The 19,463-nt window shown below is 38.8% G+C and overlaps 1 protein-coding gene across 1 annotated transcript in view; it reads left to right on the forward strand.

The window, feature by feature from the left end:
- The window catches only part of eya4 (EYA transcriptional coactivator and phosphatase 4), a 54,194-nt gene that overhangs the window by 25,582 nt on the left and 9,149 nt on the right, over positions 1-19,463 (forward strand). The window contains exons 3-13 of the mRNA XM_059357004.1: positions 1,072-1,121; positions 3,865-3,986; positions 8,337-8,420; positions 9,487-9,564; positions 10,207-10,273; positions 10,396-10,538; positions 11,569-11,712; positions 12,212-12,294; positions 14,064-14,238; positions 15,434-15,570; positions 16,727-16,810. Coding sequence (XP_059212987.1) covers positions 1,072-1,121; positions 3,865-3,986; positions 8,337-8,420; positions 9,487-9,564; positions 10,207-10,273; positions 10,396-10,538; positions 11,569-11,712; positions 12,212-12,294; positions 14,064-14,238; positions 15,434-15,570; positions 16,727-16,810 — 1,167 coding nt within the window. The remainder of the gene's footprint in view (positions 1-1,071; positions 1,122-3,864; positions 3,987-8,336; positions 8,421-9,486; positions 9,565-10,206; positions 10,274-10,395; positions 10,539-11,568; positions 11,713-12,211; positions 12,295-14,063; positions 14,239-15,433; positions 15,571-16,726; positions 16,811-19,463) is intronic.

The raw sequence follows: 19,463 nt of genomic DNA on the forward strand, positions 1-19,463 counted from the left end.
TTAGGCAATTAAAAGATGATTTAAAGTTTGGTTGTATGAGGTTCTTATGCACAGTCAGTGTACCTACAGTAGATGGCAGTTGGCGCACCCCATCAAAACTTATTCTAACCACCTGAAAAAAGAGGCCCACTGATTTTTTTTTAGTGTATGCGATATTGTTAACATTTTCACTGCTTTAACCATTTTTCACCCCTGCCTGACAGCCCTGTTTAAATTTACGCAGGGGGAACGAATCGGTTATCTGTCTCATCAAAGCCACCAGACTCTTGCAGAACACTGGAGTTGCTGGTCAACTGCTGCCTCAATCTGTTAGTTTGTTTCTGTTGTGTGACTTTAGGGTTTTGAAAGGTTAATTCAGATTTGCCATAGTCATTCAGATTTGCCAGTCACACAATAACGTAACAAACAAACAAATTAATTATTAATTACAATTACTTATTGTAAGTCGCTTTGGACAAAGGCGTCTGCTAAATGACATGTAATGTAATGTAATGTAATTAAGGCATCGGTGTACCAGCAACTTATGTGCTCTGTGAGGAAAAAATTAGTGTTTTTGTCATTGGAGTCTGGTGGCTTTGGAGTGAACATATTCCCCAAGTATAAACTTAAATCGGACTGTCTAGCAGGAGGTAGAGTGGGAAAAATACTCAATATGGTGTACACTTACACTAATACTGATAATATATGTGGCTAAAATGTGTTTTGTGGCTGCCTCCGTCAACAACAGGACATTGCTAAGTTTCTGTGCCGGTGCTCCTGCCTGTTTTTTCACACTGGGGGCACTGATTGCCATCTACTTTAGCCAACTCACAGACTATGGATAACTACCTCATACAACCCCAGTCCAATAAGGCTGAACTGTCTTTTCAACGTTTTATGTTTTATCCCTCATCTTTGTTCTTAGAGTTGCTGAGGGCTGTAAGTCAATGTGTTGTTATTCACAACAGTTCATGATACTAATATAATTTGTTTGATGCATAAACACTGGTTTATGAGGCTGGTTTATGACACTAAACATTAATTAAATGTGTGTCTTTACTTAATATTTCCTCTGCTGTGGTTTCTCTGCAGGCGAAGAAATCACACAGTGAATCTCATGTGCCAGACCCTTCGGACGCCAGGTACGCTCACATGTGTCTGTTTGTATAATATGACTAATAACATTAAGTGTTTCAGAACTCTGAGACTGTGTGTGTTGTTGTACAGTTGTAGATGTGTGTGTCCTAGTTCTCTGGTCATGGTGCAGAGAGGTGAGGTTTCACTGCAGTTGCGAGGTGTGGTGAGGTCATTGACACTTTCCCAAGACCTCGGTGTCTGACGCGCACACACACATGCGCACGCACGCACGCACGCACGCACACACACACACACACACACACACACACACACACACAGTGCTAATCCAATCAAAGGACAGGCAAAGGGATCTTGCTGTACACACAGTCATTTATTTAAAGCTGTATGATTTATCGATCAACAGAAAGCTACTTTAATAATGGTTTAGTCATTTTTTAAGCAAAAATAGTGTCAAAGGCAAAATATTCTCTGGTTCCGGCCTCTCCAATGAATCAAGGATCAAGGATTTACTGCTTTTCTTTGTCATATACAGTGGGGGTTTTCAAGTAAATATGTAATTTTACATTATTGGACCTTTACCAAAAGCTTGGGTAGATAATAAATAAACAACACCCCAAAAAAGCTTTAATAAAGCTTTAATAAAAAAACTTACAAAAGTCCACTGGGGACCAACTACAATCACTGGGAAAAGTCATTAAGTTAGTTTTGGCATTTTACATTGACTTGGCAAATGTGGTGCCCAAAACAGCTTGGGTGCTACACATAAGTCTTATAATGATATGGGAAACCCTGATATATCATTCTAAACTCAATATCTTTGAGTTTTGGTCAAAGAAAACAAGAAAAAATGTCACCTTTGACTCTGGAAAGTTGCGATTGAAGCTTTTTGACCATTCAGTTTATTTATATATATTTTTTTATAAATTACAGCAGTTAACAGTGAACAGTAAAAAAAAGATAAAAGTTGTTTTTTGTGTTAACAGTGTAATTTGTAAAATAAGTAATTTGAAGCAGTAATTTATTTAAAGTTGTTAGTCGATTGGTCCATCTTCAAAAATAAGTTAAGTAAATACTTTGATAATTGGTAAAACATAACCAGTCATTTTTTGAGGAAAGAGTGCAAACATACCAAATATAAATAAAATAACTCAGTAGTGAAAATAATTGTTGGTTTCTTGCCTAAAACTATTTCACACAGTACTCCGTACACTGTGCATATTTTTTCAATGACCAGACATAATGTGAAAACCAGAAAAGAGTTTATGAAACACCAACTCCTGCCATCGCCTCCCGAGAGGAGTGAAACAGAGAAGGAAGAAAAGAGGACATGGAGGGGAGACAGAATCATTTCCTGCTGTTGAAAGACAAAAGAAAAGGATGGATGAAGAGTGTTGAAGCACATGAGAGAAAGAAAGAAAGAAAGAGAGAAAGAGAGAGAGAAAGTGAAAAAGCAGCTTAATCTGTGAAAGTTCTTAACCGTTACAGGATATTTTTAGGCTTTTGTTTGAAGTTAGGGCTTGGCTCAATATCTCATCCACAATAAAGCGATGTTGATGTTAAAACAGTGATCAGTGTTTTCAGTTCACAAAGTACAGGAGTGCAGAATTAATGTTTAGCTGTAAATAGACAAACAGAGTCGATTGATTTAGGGTGTTTATCTTTCGTACGGTTTCTTTTTTGCGCCCTTTAGCTGCGTCTTTCTCGTCTGCTGAAAGCTATGTGTTTATACCTGTCAGTCTGACTGTGGGTTGCAGTCATGTGTGGCGATGCTATCTGCCCATAGCATTGACATGGCCAGCTTCCAAACCGCGGCACAGATGTATTGTACACACTCTCTTTCAGTACACACACACACACACACACACAGAGTGGAACAGCAGCCCGCATTTGTTTGATTCTCCCTCCATCTCTGTCATTTCTCGCTTTGATCTCTCGCACAAGAGTGTGACTGACCTGCTGGCGGCGTGAGTCAGTACTCACACACACACACACATTTATATGAGGTACTGTCCATGCACACACTGACTAAATATTAAAGTATGTCCGCAACCAAAGGACATGTCAGAATGTGGGTTTGTGGCGACAGTGATGAAGAGTCATGAGCGAGTGTTTAATGTTGCTTTTCTTAGTGTCCATGCCTGAAAGTTTATTAAAAACACTTATTACTGGAGGTTATGAACCCCAGGGTGAATCCAAAATGAACCCTGATATATGAAAGGCCGACTTGTACTTCATCATAAATGTGCATCTTCATGACTCTATTTACTTCCACTTGCACCGCACACACACTCTCACTTCACCATTACCACCTTGTGTGCTGGTTCGTCCCAGTCATGCATGTGGAACACATTGTAAAACTAAAGCATGCTGGCAGGCTGTGGGTTTGTATTGGAGCCCAGAAGTACACACATACACACACACACACACACACACCGACACACACACACACACACCATAAAAGAGCCAGCAGGCCCGCAGACAATGTCTAGCGCCTCTGAACACATGCTCATGTAAGCTAACTGGTACGGAGAAGCAGGAAGTTTATGACTCTGTGTGTGTGTGTGTGTGTGTGTGTGTGTGTGTGTGTGTGGTTCCTGTGTGGATATGCAGCATGTCAATGAATGTGTTCAGTGAGATCTCCATGTAATATATAGACGTGGGAGATTCCCAGCTGTGGGAGCATATTGCTGTTGATCTGTTATTCATTCAAAAATCGCAGTTCATCTTTATTTGCTCCCTCCTCCTCTCTCTCTCTCTCTCTCTCTCTCTCTCTCTCTCTCTCTGTAGGTCTATGGAAATGCAGGACCTAGCCAGTCCTCATAACCGTGTGGGAGGTGGAGATTCATCGGGCTCCAAGCTGGACAAGAACAACCTTGGCAGCCCCTCCATCACCACCAATGGAACAGGAGGTGAGTTTGGTGCTGCAGTAATGAATGGGAGGCGTTGTCAATGATAGATTAGTTTTAGTGTTTTTATCATGTTCTTAATTTTGTCTTTTTTAAGCTCACTTATCGATTTTCAGTGAGTTATTCATGACAATCCTAAAATATAAGAAAGACAATATGTGCTGTTTAACTGCTAACTAACAGTTGTGCTACATTTTTAGAACATACATTTTATTTCACTTTCTTGCCAAATGTCAGATGAGAAGATCGAAACCACTTTCATGTCTGTAGTTAATATGAAGTTCCAGCCACTTAGTGACTTTTTTCGTTAGATTTAGTGACTTTACAGACCCTCATAGCAACTTTATTTCTATAATGAGACTATCGTTCCTTCACAGCTTTTAAAGACAAGCGCGTTGATGTCACCGATATGCAAATGTATGATGTCATCTTTTGACTTTTGGTGACTTTAATTGTAAAAGAGTCGGGAAGACTGGTTCCATTTACCTCAGTCGTCAGAAGTTGGAGCTGGGAATTATGTCTCACTCAAGCTGATCACATTACAGTACATTAGGTTGGAAAACCAAAATGGACTACTCCAGGAAAACCTTTGTTTTTAGCAATATCAGTTCTAGCCATTTTAGCCATAGTTAGCGATACCAGTTGGTAACAAAGCATTTTTCTGCTGATACAAACATGTTAGAAACATGTCGACAGATAGTAGTTAGACTGTGTGTATGACTGATACAATGAGACACAAATAACAGCATATAACTACAGCTTTCACTATTGTTGATGCGCGGAGCAGATTTTGAGGTCGGAGTGTGTGAGGTTCGTCCGACTTTTTACTTTTTTCCAAATTTGAAATCTGACTTCAGGGCATGTCCAGTTGTTATTTGTGACTTGGAGCTTGGAAATTCCAACTTCACAGTTTAAATGGAAAGCACCATGAGCAACACAGTGCAGCATGGAGACTGGAAGCAGCGAAAACAGCTATCATGGCCCAAGTAACAAATGTAACAAAAAAACATAAAAAAATAGGTCTTTGCACATAGTTGATGGATTTAACAAACAAGCTGTAACTTGTTAATAAGTGGTGTTGGATTTTGTCACATTTGGACAGAGATAGGCTAGCTGTTTCCCCCCGTTTCCAGTGTTTATGCTAAGCTAAGCTAACTGGATGCTTGCTTTTGCTTCATTTTTACCCTACAGACATGAGAGTGGTATCAATCTTCTTAACTATTTCAGAGCAAATAAGTAAAATGGCACATTAGGGTCATTGTAGGGTAAAAAATGGAGCTGGAGGAGGGAGTTAATATTCTGAGAAATATTAAGGATTTCTGAGATTAAAGCCATACATTTAACAGAAAGAATTGAATGCTCTGAGATTAAAGTGGTAAATTAAAAAATAAAGTAAAATAAAAAATAAATTACAATTTGCCTCTGTCCATTGCTTTGCATGTCATGATGCACAAAAGCTATCACTACATCCAAATCAGTATGTTATTTTCCTCTGAATAGGCCCAACTCACAACAATGTCTCTTTAAAGTCATTAATTTGCTGAAATCCCTTGTAAATTTATGCCATCTTTTTTTTTCTTTTGCAAATTTGTTGTTGTTTTTTTTTTGAGAATATTCAAGCTTTCTTGTTGTGAGTTTTTTCTTGTACATCTGACAATATCCCCATTTTTTTTCTTAGAAATTTACCTTTGGCTTCATAATACTTTTTTATGGGTCTAATATGCTGTAGTTAATAAGCAAATGTCCTTTAATGTGCATTATTAATTTACGTGCAAAATGAAACAATCTATGAAAGAAGTGAGTGATGTCTTTGAACATCAGAGTCAATGTGAGAAAACCTGCTGTTTCAGACTACTGCAGACATGTCATGTTAGCAATAAATGCTGTCCCATTTATTAAACTAAAAAAGCAAATATATAAAGTCTAAGCACCTCCACTTTACATGCTGTGTTTTTATGACATCCAGCTCCTGCTCCGACAGAGGCTCAATGTGCATTCTGCAAATCAATTCGGGCCAAAAACAAACTGATGAGTGTAATGTAGTATAATGAAATCTATTGCAAAATCATCAGTCGGAGAGATTTTCAACATGCAGAGATAAGTACTTTTTGAGGAATTTATAGAGACGGAAAGAGACACACACACACACACACACACACACACACCTCTGTCCTACGCTGGCACTAGGACTTAAGTAAACCACTGGAGAATGTGTGTAAACACACGGTGAAGCACTTCTGCTCTCCTCCGCTAACCGCTTAGCTAAGTGTGTGTATGTGTGTGTGATTGAGTGTATACGTTTGATTTCAAGCCCAAAATCCCCCTGGAAACTATTCACTCTACAAGGGCATTAAAGCATCACAGCGCTCTTAGATGTCAACACCAGTGATCGCTCTCCTCTCTGTCTTTTTCTTCCTTTTCCTTTTCCTCTGTCCGTCTGTGTTTCTCCTTCCTTGTCGTTTTTTTTTTTTGTTCTTCTGTCACCCTTGATCTCTTCTCGCTGTCTGTCCACTTCAATGTTTTTTGACGGGGCAGTTTGATGTAATAGTACTGGATGTAAGTGCTTTTGTTGAGGGCGAACCTTTGATCTATTGCTTGCTGATTTAACAGGCAATGGAAACTAATGTAATGGAAAAAGTGAGATACTGCGTTTTAGTCAACTCGATGTGTCAACACACACACAGTCACAGAAATAGAAATAAAGTGAACTTAACAGTGCATTCAGACTATATTAGAGCACTTTAAATCATTTTTGATGAGCTCACGGTTAATGGTTTAAGCAGACAGGGCCGAGACTACACGCTCACAGCCAAAACAAACTACATACCCAACATTCCCCTCACCTGACATCAGCCAGCGCTCAGGCCCGCGGGCCATCTCCATAGCAACTCATTCGTCTTCATTAGGGCTTGTCCGATGGGTTGTATTGCTCCCCGCGGGGATTAATGTAGTTGTGCTGAATTAAATGGAGTTCTCAGATGGTCAGTGATGATGACTTTCAATCATGTTCAGAGAGAAACAAGAAAAGTGACTTCATAAAACAGCATGGAGGACGTTAAGGTGGTTAGCAGGTGGGCTTCTCTTTAAAGAATAGTTTGAGAAATACGCAGATAAGAAGACTTATACTCATATCTCTGCTGCTATTATCAAAATTTTTATATTTACGTTGGATCACATTACTTTTTTTTTATCTGAAAGGTGTCGCTCGTCATAACTAATCAGAGATAATTACCATCTAGCTCTGCAGTTTCCCTCAACGATACGGAGCATTTCAGCTCGTTGTTTCGGTTTTACGGCCAACAACGTTTCCTTGGTTGCTTCACTTTCATCAGCATAGTTTCCAGCCACAGCAGCCAGCTATTTTCAGTGTAAAAGCCCGAAAAAAATCCATTGTAGAAAAACCTGCCCAGCATCAAATGGCAGACAGACAAAGTTAAACACTAGCTGGTGATCATAGTGGAGCATTTTAGCATCTTAATGTGATCTTCATGCAGCATGATTACATACAAAGCCAATGACACGAAAAACACAAGTGTGCTGCTGTTCTACGAAAGTGGCACAGCTTTGAGAGTCTCTTGCATAGCATAGACCTGATTAATCCAAACTCCCTTCACAAAACACACGTTTTAAAAGATGTTTGCTTGTGGTCTTACAGACAGACCTGACATGACGTAGTTAGCCAGAAACACGACTCCAAAGAAATGTTAATGTTGTTCGTATTTGCAGGATGTGTAAATAGACAAAAATAGTAACAATATGTCAATGTAGTGTTTTTAGCTTGTTTATGGGGCCCCAAGTGGACTAAAAAAATCAGTTATTCCAGGTTTAAATGTGAAGCTACAGCCAGGACATGGTTAGCTTAGCTTCACGTAGGATGGTAACAGGGGAAACAGCTAGCATGGCTCTGTCCAAAGGTAACAACAGCCAACCAGCACATCTAAGCTCACTAACACACACTGTATCTTATGTCTCTAATCAACGTAAACAACAAGTTATGGTTTTTACTTCTTCATCAGGCGTAGTGACTTAAAAATTAACATTTTTTGTTAAAGATTTTACACCAACCCAAACTTACTTCTTGTAGTTGATGCTGGTTTGCCTGCCTGCTGCTGGTTGTTTCCCTCTGCCTCCATTTCTTATGCTAAGCTAACATTTTTCCTGCTTCATATTTAGTGTACAGACATGAAAGAAGTAATGACATTCTCATATAACTTTTAGCAAAAAAGCAAAATAAGATATTTCCCATGTCAAACTATTCCTTAAAAATACATTATAAAATACAAATGTTTACTTTATAAGATAATCAACACCATGACCCATATACCTGAGACTTCCCACCTTGCACCCCTTTAGGTGAAAACATGACAGTTCTAAACACGGCTGATTGGCTGTTGGGCTGCAGCAGCCCGCCCCCCGCCTCGGGCTCCAAGGACTATGGTACAGAGGTGCATGTGTGTGAATCCAAGACCAGAAGTCATACAGTATTACCTGAAATGCAAAAGGAATGGGTTTCTATAGTTAAGGCCTGATCTGATGTTTGTTTTTTTGTTGTGTATGCCAGAATTGCAGTGATTTTCTTTTGCTGTGCACTGACCCGTGCTCTTTGGATATATCACAGTGTGTGTGGAGCTGTTATACAGTTGCAGGGTTCCCACCAGTCAACACATTTATGAATAGCTGGGGAATTTGACGAATTTGCTGAGGGAAGTAAGTTAATATCAAGGGGATTTAGCTAAAGGATCACCTTACATAATTATATATTTAAAACTGAATTGTTACAAAAGGGGAAGAGAAGGAATTCAACTTTTAGGTCAGTGATACACAGTGATTCACAATAAATATAAACTGATTCTCACTGGGAATTTTTGGGGTACTTTCAATGTAAATGCTGAAAAGATGCCTAAAAAGCAGAAAAAATAAAATAAAAACAGAGGCCCAGGCTAAATATGCTATTCATTCTGTCCCTGGTAGAACAGTTTATGTTTATGGCTTATTGTTTACAAATCATAACATTTGAGCAACTGCATGATGGAAGAGGTTCCAGCTGTGTTGAATGTTGTATAAACTCTTTCAAATGAAACCAAAGCATTTACAAACAAGACACAGTTGTAGCTATTAAATGAGGTAAAATATTTGATTTATCCGTAATAAAGGCCCGGCATCTGTCAAGCTTTGTGCCACATTAATTAAGCTAATAATAAAATAAATAAAATACAATTAGTTTTTGTGGCCCCTGACCCCTAAAAGTGGTCCTTGAGCAGAGCAAGATGAGTATCCCTGCTTAAGGTAGTGTTTCGACTTGGTTATAGAAATTAATTTAAAAGCTATGGGATTTCATATCAATTACAGTGGGAACCCTGCACACACAGTTTGTTCCCATACTGGAACTGCATGGTAGTTTTCTTTGAGTGTGTGTGTGTGTGTGTGTGTGTGTGTGTGTGTGTGCGTGTGTGATGGTGCTTCCTTAATGGACCCTAATACGGATATTTATCATCTTCTTCAGTGAAAACAGAGCCTATGAACAACAACGATACAGTCACTACGACCGGCGACACAGCACTGGACACATACGCAGGCTCAGGTAACACACACACACACACACACACACACACACACACGTCCTATTTCCTCATGGAGAGGAAAAAACAAATTCACATGTCTCGTCAGCTCTGTATCACTCTGTTTTCTCAGACACACACAAACACCATCATCCATTTCAGCTCGGCGGCTGGCCCGTTGAAAGCTTTAATCCCGTGAAGTATTGCCTGTCCTTGGATTGCGTCATCAAACGCTGGCAGAGGGATGACATAGGGCGAGAGACATTTTTACACTTGTCTTTTTTTTAGACTCGCACACGACCCCGTGCTCCTTCGTGCTGCAAAACAAACACAAACGGAGACACAGAACCATTAAGCAACACGCAGTGAGGGCTTAGACGCAGCGGGTGTTTGTCAGTATTGAGCTCTGACAACTCAATGACCACAAACAGACTTTGTGTTTTACCATGAGGCCTGATGGAAGGGGGAGAACTTGGCTCCTCTCCATTGGAAATGCTTCAAATTATGTTTACTGGAACAGCATTTAATCTGAAACCAGCCCGAGGCCTTTTATTGTGCTCTTCAGGAGTGGTTTGGTTGAATGTGAAAGGAAACAGAAGATTTGAGTTGACACCATCCATAACCTTGTGTTGCCTTGTTGTTTTTCATTACCGTGCTGTTTTTAGTAATCACCAGCAGCGGGTACAGCCCTCGTTCAGCCCACCAGTACTCTCCTCCCCTCTACCCATCAAAGTAAGTCTGGCTTTTTACACAACAGAAGCTGCTTTCTAAGAATCCTTATCAGCATATCATCTCCTATACTTTATCTTTAATGTCATATTCTTCCATCAACTGTTGTTTCTCTCCTCCACCAGGCCCTATCCTCACATTCTGTCCACACCGGCAGCCCCCCCCATGCCCACGTACGCCGGGCAACCCCAGTTCAGCAGCATGCAGCAGTCGACCGTCTACACTGCGTACTCCCAGACAGGACAGGCGTACGGACTGTCCACCTATGGTACCAATAAACACATTTACAAAGACATACAGTGACACAGTAGCTGCACTTTTTTTGCACATCTAGTCATTCTGTTTAAACCCATTGTTTCTGCACAGTTGAAAATCAAGGCTACACTAATGTTATCAGTGTTGTACTTTTCCAGGGATTAAATTCCAATGGTGGCTGCATGTTTTTTTTGGTGGTGCGATTACATACAAAGTCAATGCAAAGGCGCAATGTCTGGTGAATCCTGTGATGCGAATGATACAAATATGCAAAAATTGTTTAAAGAGTTTAAATTTTCACAACTCGAGCAAGGGATTCACGTGACGGGAAAACCTTCACCAATCTAAACTCCATTCAGAAAAACAAGCATTTTAAAAGTTGTTTAAATATCATCTTCCAGACAGACCTGTCAAGGCATGAAGTTAGACTTTTAAGAAATTTGCACCATGATGTTGTTATTTTGGCATTCTTTTGATCCATTTATTGCAATTAAATAACAGTGCAGTCTGACACACAGTTTCCGGATAATGTGATGAGATTTAAACATTGTTGGTGCATTTTGCACGAGTAACACTAATAAAAACAAATGGTTAAGGTCAAGCTCGTGCAAGCAACTTGATGCAAAAACTTGCTTCACGTTTGGTGTGAACATAACATGATATCTGTATCATACATTACATACTGTTTGGGGGATTTTTTTGCCAGACTTTGCCAAACCAACATGACATTGACATTATTGACATTATTACAAAAAAAAAACAAGTGAAATATTAGATTTGAATGTAAAAAATAAATTCTGCTAATCTTCTAGTTTTAACAGTACTGGGGTTTTTTTTCTGATGCTGGAATACAACCTTGATCCCAAAATAGTTGGGACGTAAATTAAAAAAGAAACATAAGTTATAGACCATAGAATACAGTATATAAACTATGCAAAATCTGCATTTTTATGCATTGAATACATGTAAATAAAACAGAAAGTGATCATATGCAAATCTTTTTTTTGACATCATCCCAACCTTTGTGGGTTTTCTTGTCACAGACCTCGGTGTGATGCTGCCGGGCATTAAGACAGAGAGCGGCCTGGCTCAGAGTCAGTCTCCTCTGCAGACCGGCCTCAGCTACAGCCCCGGCTTCACCACTCCACAGCCCGGACAGACTGCATACTCACCCTATCAGATGCCAGGTCAGTTAGAACAAACACTTCGGCGTTTCATGCTCCATTAGTTGTCACTCATTCTTAAGTGTAAGAAATCAGGATTTAGAAGGGAATTGAAAAAAGCTGTTTTGAGTAAAGAAATTAGGTTAAATTCAGTTGACTGATATCTGTAAAGCTGCAGAATGCCTTATTTTGTATTTTTTGTTTGTGTTTAAACTTGTACAGAGACAGCTCTTAATGAACTGATCTCTGAATGTGTCTGTGTATATGTGTGAGTATGTATGTGTAGGTGCTTGTACTATATATGTATATACTTGTACTGTGTATGCATGATGCATGTGAATGTTACTGTTATGTGTCTTGCTTTTTAGGGACCCCAGGAAGAATAGTTGTCACCATGGTGACAACTAATGGGGATCCAATAAACAATAAACAAACAATAAACAAACTCACTCACACACACACACATCATCATTCTCCTGTTATATTCTTGCTGTCTAATTCCATCTTTTTCTTTTGTCCTAAGGTTCCAGTTTCACTCCTTCCTCAGGCCTCTACGCCACCAACAACTCAGTGTCCAACCCCGCCAACTACACTGCCACACAGCAGGTACCTCACGGTCTATATACTATGTATGTGTAGGCTTTTCCTTTACTTTAAACCTGGTCCAGCTGAAAGTTAGCTTAGGTAACATACATTTTCCCAGACCCAATAAGAAAGCCCCTTCCCCGAGGGAAACATGCTGCATGTTTGCTCTGAGTGGTCAAGCGAATGTCGTTTCCCTCATTATGCGGGCTCAGACTAAAGATGAGGATTGTGCATGGTGCAGTTGCAATTGTATTTAAGACCAGAAGTGGTTTTACAGTCACGCTCCCACACAACTTTTTCCTCATTCAATAAATAAAATTTAATTACACCGTGACCACGCAACAGGGACAAACTGAGGAGAGAAACAGACAATTAGTCTTTGTGAAAGAGTGTTTTGTTCTGGATATTTCTCTATGTCCATATGATGAATTGTCCTGTGGTAGTAAAATGCTTAAAGGGGGATTTTAATGTTCCACTATGATAGATGTGGCTGTTTACAGGCAGAAAAGTCAAGGTTTGGCTCGTGTGGGTGGATTAAGGGGAATACAGTGTGTGTGTGTGTGTGTGTGTGTGTGTGTGTGAGAAAGCAAGCAAGAAACAGAAAGGGAGAGAATGATAGACAGCAAGTCTGTGTGTGTACAGTATGCTACACACTTTGCTGACGACACACCAACTGTGCATATGTGTGTGAGTGTGCATTCATGTGGTGTGCTCCACTTTATAAGGACTTGTAGAGATGGACGTAGTGACAGGTTTAGAGAGCTGACTCATAAAAGCGCCCATCTCCACTGGGTCAGTAAAAAGCAGCAACACAAGTCTTTAATTGTTTTGGAGAAATAAAGTACAGAATGGAGGGAATAAAAGATTAGAGAAACGAGAAGGAACACTTGTAAAATCGCTCTTCAAAAGTCAGTTTGAACCTCTCCAGACAAGTGAAACATCTCAATTTTCCTGTTTTTTTTTCTTCTTCCTCTTCTTTTTGTACTCGTGTGCTCATAATTTGCGTTTAAAGCTGAAAGACGTTGATGGAAAAGCTAGAAATGTTACAAATTTTGCTAGCAGCAATAAAAATGCATGGGCTAAGAAGGGTTGAGATGTTTGCCAGATGGAACCAAAAGAACTGTTCTCCAAGAGTCCTGCCATGGCCATATTGATACAGTAAAGTGGTCTAAATCCTTCCAAACATTTAGATAAACATGAATCTTTCAGCAGTAGTCATTTTATTTCTTTTATAGTTACTTTATTTCTTTTTTAGTCAATTTGTGTCCTTTTTTTTTAGTCGTTTTGTGTTTCTTTGTAGTTATATTGTTTCTTTTTAGGTCAGTTTTGTCTCTTTGTAGTTATTCTGTTTCTTTTTTGTCATTTTGTGTCTCTTTGTAGTCATTTTGTGTCTTTCTTGGTTGTTTTGTCGCTTTTTGGTCATTTTGAATGTCTTTTTGTGGTCTGTACATCAGAAATTTTGCCGTGACACTTTGGGCACTCACAACTCCCAATTCCCCTTTCCTTTTAAAAAAAAAAGTGTATATTTAAATTGTATTTATTTGTATTTAAAAAAATGTTAATCTAATTGGTACAATTACAATGCTTTAACCATTATGATTAATACTCAAGAAGAAGTTTTTTTTTTAACTCTTTTTCTGTATTTAAATTTTATTTTGTTAAATAATCTTTAAACCATATTGATACAGTTGGGGATAAAACAAAAAGACAGGAGGTAATATTGTGAATGTTTGTACAAGTTGCTGAAACTAAACAAAAAAAAAAATAATACTTTGCATTGTTCTCTGCAGGAATATCCATCATACACAACATTTGGCCAAAACCAGTATGCCCAGTATTACTCTGCATCCACTTATGGGACTTACATGACCTCCAACAGCGTGGATGGCACAGGCTCCACAGCAGCCTACCAGCTGCAAGACCCCGCCCCTGCCATGACCGGACAGGCTGCTGAACTTCATCCAGGTTTGTGTTTAAAAAAAAAAAAAAAAAACGCTTCAGTGCGAATCAAATCCCTAACACTGCACCACAGGTCTTCGAACAAACAAACGTCAGATTTCTCACCGTTCCCTGATACTGGCTCGGTAATGTTGTTTCCAGTAGAAAAATACCACAGTTTGGGTAACTGAGTTCAAAACTCTCTTTCACCCATGATGAAGCACAGGAAGTAACTTCAGACTGTAGCCATAGTTACCTGGCATCGCACTCGCTAATTGGACGATCGGCATATGTTTACATTAGCCTCGGAGGCTTTGATTAGAGTGAAGTTATGTTAAATATTGCACTTTTTTTAGACGAGTCAGAGAAAGAGAAGAGAAGACAGAATAAGAAAGAGCTCAAGTAAACCCATATGTACAGAAATATGGCTTGGTGTTCGATTTTATGGATCTTTTTTTCACATTTTTCCTTTGGTTTATCTTGGCTGTAACTCAGGAAGCCTGATTAAAGGAGCTTATCATTCTTCCTGTCACTGGCACTTTCCCTCTCGCTGTTTTTCTCACTATTTTTTCTTTTCTTTTCTTGGAGTTGCAGTTGGTATCTCTTTTTTTTGTTTTTTGTTTTTTTTTACGCTCACATGCCTTTTGTGTCTCTTTATGTCTTAGTCTCCCCTCAACTCTCTCTTGGTTTCTCCCTCGCTCCCTGATTGAGACATAACAATATGAGAGCCGAAGCTTAGAGTCTGGTTCTAGTTACCACACAGCAGTGGGAGCATATGGCATTAGGAGTGTGTGTGTGTGTGTGTGTGTGTGTGTGTGCTCCTGCAGAATTCTGTATCTTTGCATCAGATTACCGAACTTTTTCTAATTTATTGCACAGCTCCTTCTTTCCCCCTCCTCTGTTAAATCTTTACATTGTATGTTATCATGAATCAGTCAGACTACCAAATGGTGCTTTTGTTTAGGTTCCTTGGTAGTCTTTAAGTTGATCTGTTGTGCCAATTACCTTGAGTTATTAAACCTGACAAGATGGCTTATTACTGTACAAAAGTCTGAGTTATCGCTTTTCCTGAACACCTGTGGGATCAGCTCAAACCACATCATTACTGCTGCTTTAATGCAGCGAATAGAGTTTGTGATCGCTGGTGCAGTTTTGAGACGGACATTTGATCATTTGTAAATTTTAAATGTTTAGCCCTGCCTGTGTTTGCATACATTCTCAGGGGACTTTGATACAGTGCAGAGCCCCTCCACGCCCATCAAAGAGCTGGATGACCGAGCCTGCCGGAGTGGGGGGTCCAAGTCCCGGGGCAGGGGCCGCAAGAACAACCCCTCCCCTCCCCCTGATAGTGACCTGGAGGTAAGGGACCACAAAAACACCCACTTGACGGAGCACTTCCAGTACGGACTGAATATTCTATTCGAATCTCAATGGATATGTGGTATTCCCTTTGATCGTCATCCTCTCTGCTCACTGAAGTCTCCAAACAACAGAGCAGAGGCTGATAGAGAGCAGGACCACCCATGTCACTGTGCATTCAAGCATGAATTATTCTCATGCACTGTTCATGGTTAGAACTAAGAAAAGAAATGAACTATAATTTTTTATACATGGTCGCCCTAAATTGGAAAAATTTTATTTTCAGACACAGTCCTCTGTTAATTGTGGTTTCCTTTTTCATTGTGGTATGTTCGGAAGAGATTGATTAATAACGTTTTGAGAAGATATACACTTTATCTATCAATAATAAATCACATTGTCACAATTATTTCATGGAAAGAGGTAAAAAAATATTTTATTCCAACTTTATGAGCGACCATGTATAACCCTGATTCCAAAAAGATTGGGGCGTAATCAACTGAAAACTCTACAAACACAATATATTTTTTAAATATACACTTTTATTCACATTTTGCACAGCATCCCAACTTTTTGGGGATCAGAGTTTTAGTCCATGTCATTTTGAGTTAGGGGGCACAGCTTATTACAACCCATATAGACGTTTGTTTGGCAGTGAAGGCAGTGACCTCTAGCGGCCGTAGTTGTTATGACGGCAGCAAAGGAGGAAGTCAGGTGATGTAGTATAAAGACTGAAAAAGCCCGCAAAGAGAAAGGGTTGTGGTGGATGGACGGGTCGAAAAAAACTGGAATTATATTATTAGATATTATTAATCATTATTTTAGATTAACTTGTAAATTATCTTCCGTGTGTAACTAAATCAAGTTTTACTTCATGTTGTACATCACATTTTACATCACCTACTACATCAAGTAGTTAAGTGCAGAAGTTATTATTTTAAATTTAAAATTTATTTTTTTAAGTAAACCAAATCATTTTGTTGCTAACCAGGTAGTTCCATTTCATAACATTGACCGCATGTTTAAAACACGTGGATTGGATTGTTGTTATGCACACATTTTCATAAGTTATCATAGGAACTGTTGTATGAGCATATGTTGGAAATGTACATATGGGCTCAACCTTCTTTCATTGTCTCACTCTTTTGTTCTCCAGAGGGTGTTTGTGTGGGATCTGGACGAGACAATCATTGTCTTCCACTCTCTTCTCACGGGCTCCTACGCACAGAAATATGGAAAGGTAAGATGTTGCCTTCACTGGCTCTCTGTTTTTATTGTGTTTTCATTTCTACAGCCATCCCACACTGGATCAATCTATCCATGCACATTCTTTCCCTTCGCCAAAGTGGAATCGCAGGTTACAGCTGGAATAACACCAGTTTGACTTTGATTAAATGACAAGTAATGAATTGTCACTTTGCTCCAGCGTTTTAAAAATGACCATAATTGGCCTAGCGGCAACTTCTGCATTATTGAAGCTTGGAGCCACAAATGTACAGAGGGAAAAATAGCAAACAAACATCCAGTCCACAGCAAAAACACCTCCAGTCCAAAAGTCTAAATCAACGTGATATTCATTTATCAGCATTCTGGAGATAAATATCTCATACACACAGTAAGATGCAGGGTGTGCAAAGCCGTGTATGAACCCACAAGCTTGAGAAAACTGCTAGTAAGTTTTGTTAGTAGTGCAGTTAACCAACTCGCTACAAGCACACACATTGTGATGTTATTGGTAACCAATGAATATGATAGTTAATGACAAATTGCATCGCAGCAGCCAGTGGTTGATGTGACCAGGAGCCTATTGTTTGACTATTATTATACTATTATTATATCACATGCCCCTGGTCCCCTGCACTTCCACAGGCTAGGATTCGGTCTTTATTGATTGAGGTAATGTTATCCCAAAAGTGAATAATTTCCTAAAAAGATTAAAATCATTTAAAAGGTAAGGCAGTACCAGAAAATGTTTCAATTTGTAAAGATTAAAAGAAAAACAAGATTATTATAATAGTGAAACTACATGTGATTTAAAGTCGGGGTAGTGCATTGATGAAACCAAACCTAGGCCTTTTACTTTTAAGAGGACTTGTTTTATCTCTACATTTGACTTTAATGCAGTCTTATATAACACACCCTGAATAGGATAAGCGGTTTCAGATAATGGATGGATATTATATTAACATTACATCAACTACTTTGGGAATGTTATGGTCAATTTATGGTGGACATAAAAAAAATCTTTAAATGCACGTCATAATAAGAATACATTAAAAGACATTAATAATTGATATAGCTTACATTAGCTAAATCATAATGTAACATGCTAATTTTTTACATGGACTGATGATTTTTCAGTCTTTATTTTGAACTTAACTGGTGGTCTCGTCCTCTCACATAACAGCTACACTGTTTATAGTTCCCTTTATTTTAATAGTTCTTGGCTCTGATCTGGGATCATCCAATGTGGCCACGGCTACAGATTTTTATTGGGTGATGTCGTTTCCTGTGGGCACCAGCGTAAGCCACCATCCTGCCTGTACGGGCTTTTACGTCCCCGCTCCGCAGCCTGCAGGGTCCATTCTGATATTCTTGTTTGGCAGTCAAACAAAAGCTGGCACACGCACACACACACACACACACACACACACAGCATGTGGAGCCAGACGTGCATAGAGCCATAGGAGCCCAGGCGTTTTACAGATAGGGATTGTGGGCACTGATGTACTTCCGAGTCGTGGAATTTAATGTTTGGCAATTGGGATTTAATGGGTATAAGAAAGGCCCGGGTCAGTTGTAAATTGCAGTGTGTGCGTGTGTGTGTGAGAGAGAGAGAGAAAGCGAACACATGTGGCCTTGTGGTTAATTTAGCTTGGTTTGCATTGTTTTTATAGTAGTGAAACACTGAATACCAAAGGATATCACAATTTTAGCCTTGGGTTAAGTAGAAAAGCATTTCCCCCTGACTTTCTCCTGACTTGCAAACAAATTCTGAATGAAATGTTGACAATGGCTCAACTTAGGTTTCATGTAACCACAAATAATGTGTTAAGATTTATATTAAACATAATTCAAAGTACAGCCTGACTGAAATGCAATGTTTTTTAGAGCAAAAAGAAAAAACGATCCAGCGGCTGATATAGCGAGTTTTTGAGCTGGTATGAAAATAGACATTTTCTAAGTTTTGTTCAAAAAGTGACTATGCAAAGGTAGTCAGAAGGCTGATTTTTAACATTATTATGCAATTAATATACACAATGCATAACACTGTCAACCTGTCAAGTATTTATTATCACATTTCAATTGTTATATAAATGCTATTGCAAGTAAAATACAGTACATAATTCATATACACCAACAAAATTCAAAGTATATAGACACTTTATTCCATCACATGTTTGTAATAACTTAAAGCAAATTTCCTGAGTAAGGGCTCAATAGGACTTATCTAGGACAGCACAAAGATATTTGTTTCACATGAGTGATTGTTAGATGAAAAACCAAATTATGTTGAAAATGAAGTGTCATACAAAGAAGGAGGGGGAAAAGGAAAAGAAAGAAAAAGTAACAGTTTCAAACAATGAAAAGCTGAATAGAAAAGAAAACATCAGCGCAGTCTGTTCAATATCAGTTGACTGCTGACCATTTATATAAAGAATAATAATAATAATAATAATAACAATAATACAAATGTATAGGTATATCATACCATTTCTAAATCACCCCAAGCATCATGTTCTGCATGTAAAAAATGTTGTCATGTATATCTCGCATATCAGACACCATATAAACTGATCTATCTATAAACTGATCCATATATGATCTAGGACAATATCTGCTGAAAGAAATCAGCCAAACGATAAATCTTTAGTGCTCTGATTCTAAGAGAA

Source organism: Centropristis striata, chromosome 18 (assembly GCF_030273125.1).
Source record: "Centropristis striata isolate RG_2023a ecotype Rhode Island chromosome 18, C.striata_1.0, whole genome shotgun sequence".
In the NCBI taxonomy this organism is placed as follows: Eukaryota; Metazoa; Chordata; class Actinopteri; order Perciformes; family Serranidae; genus Centropristis; species Centropristis striata.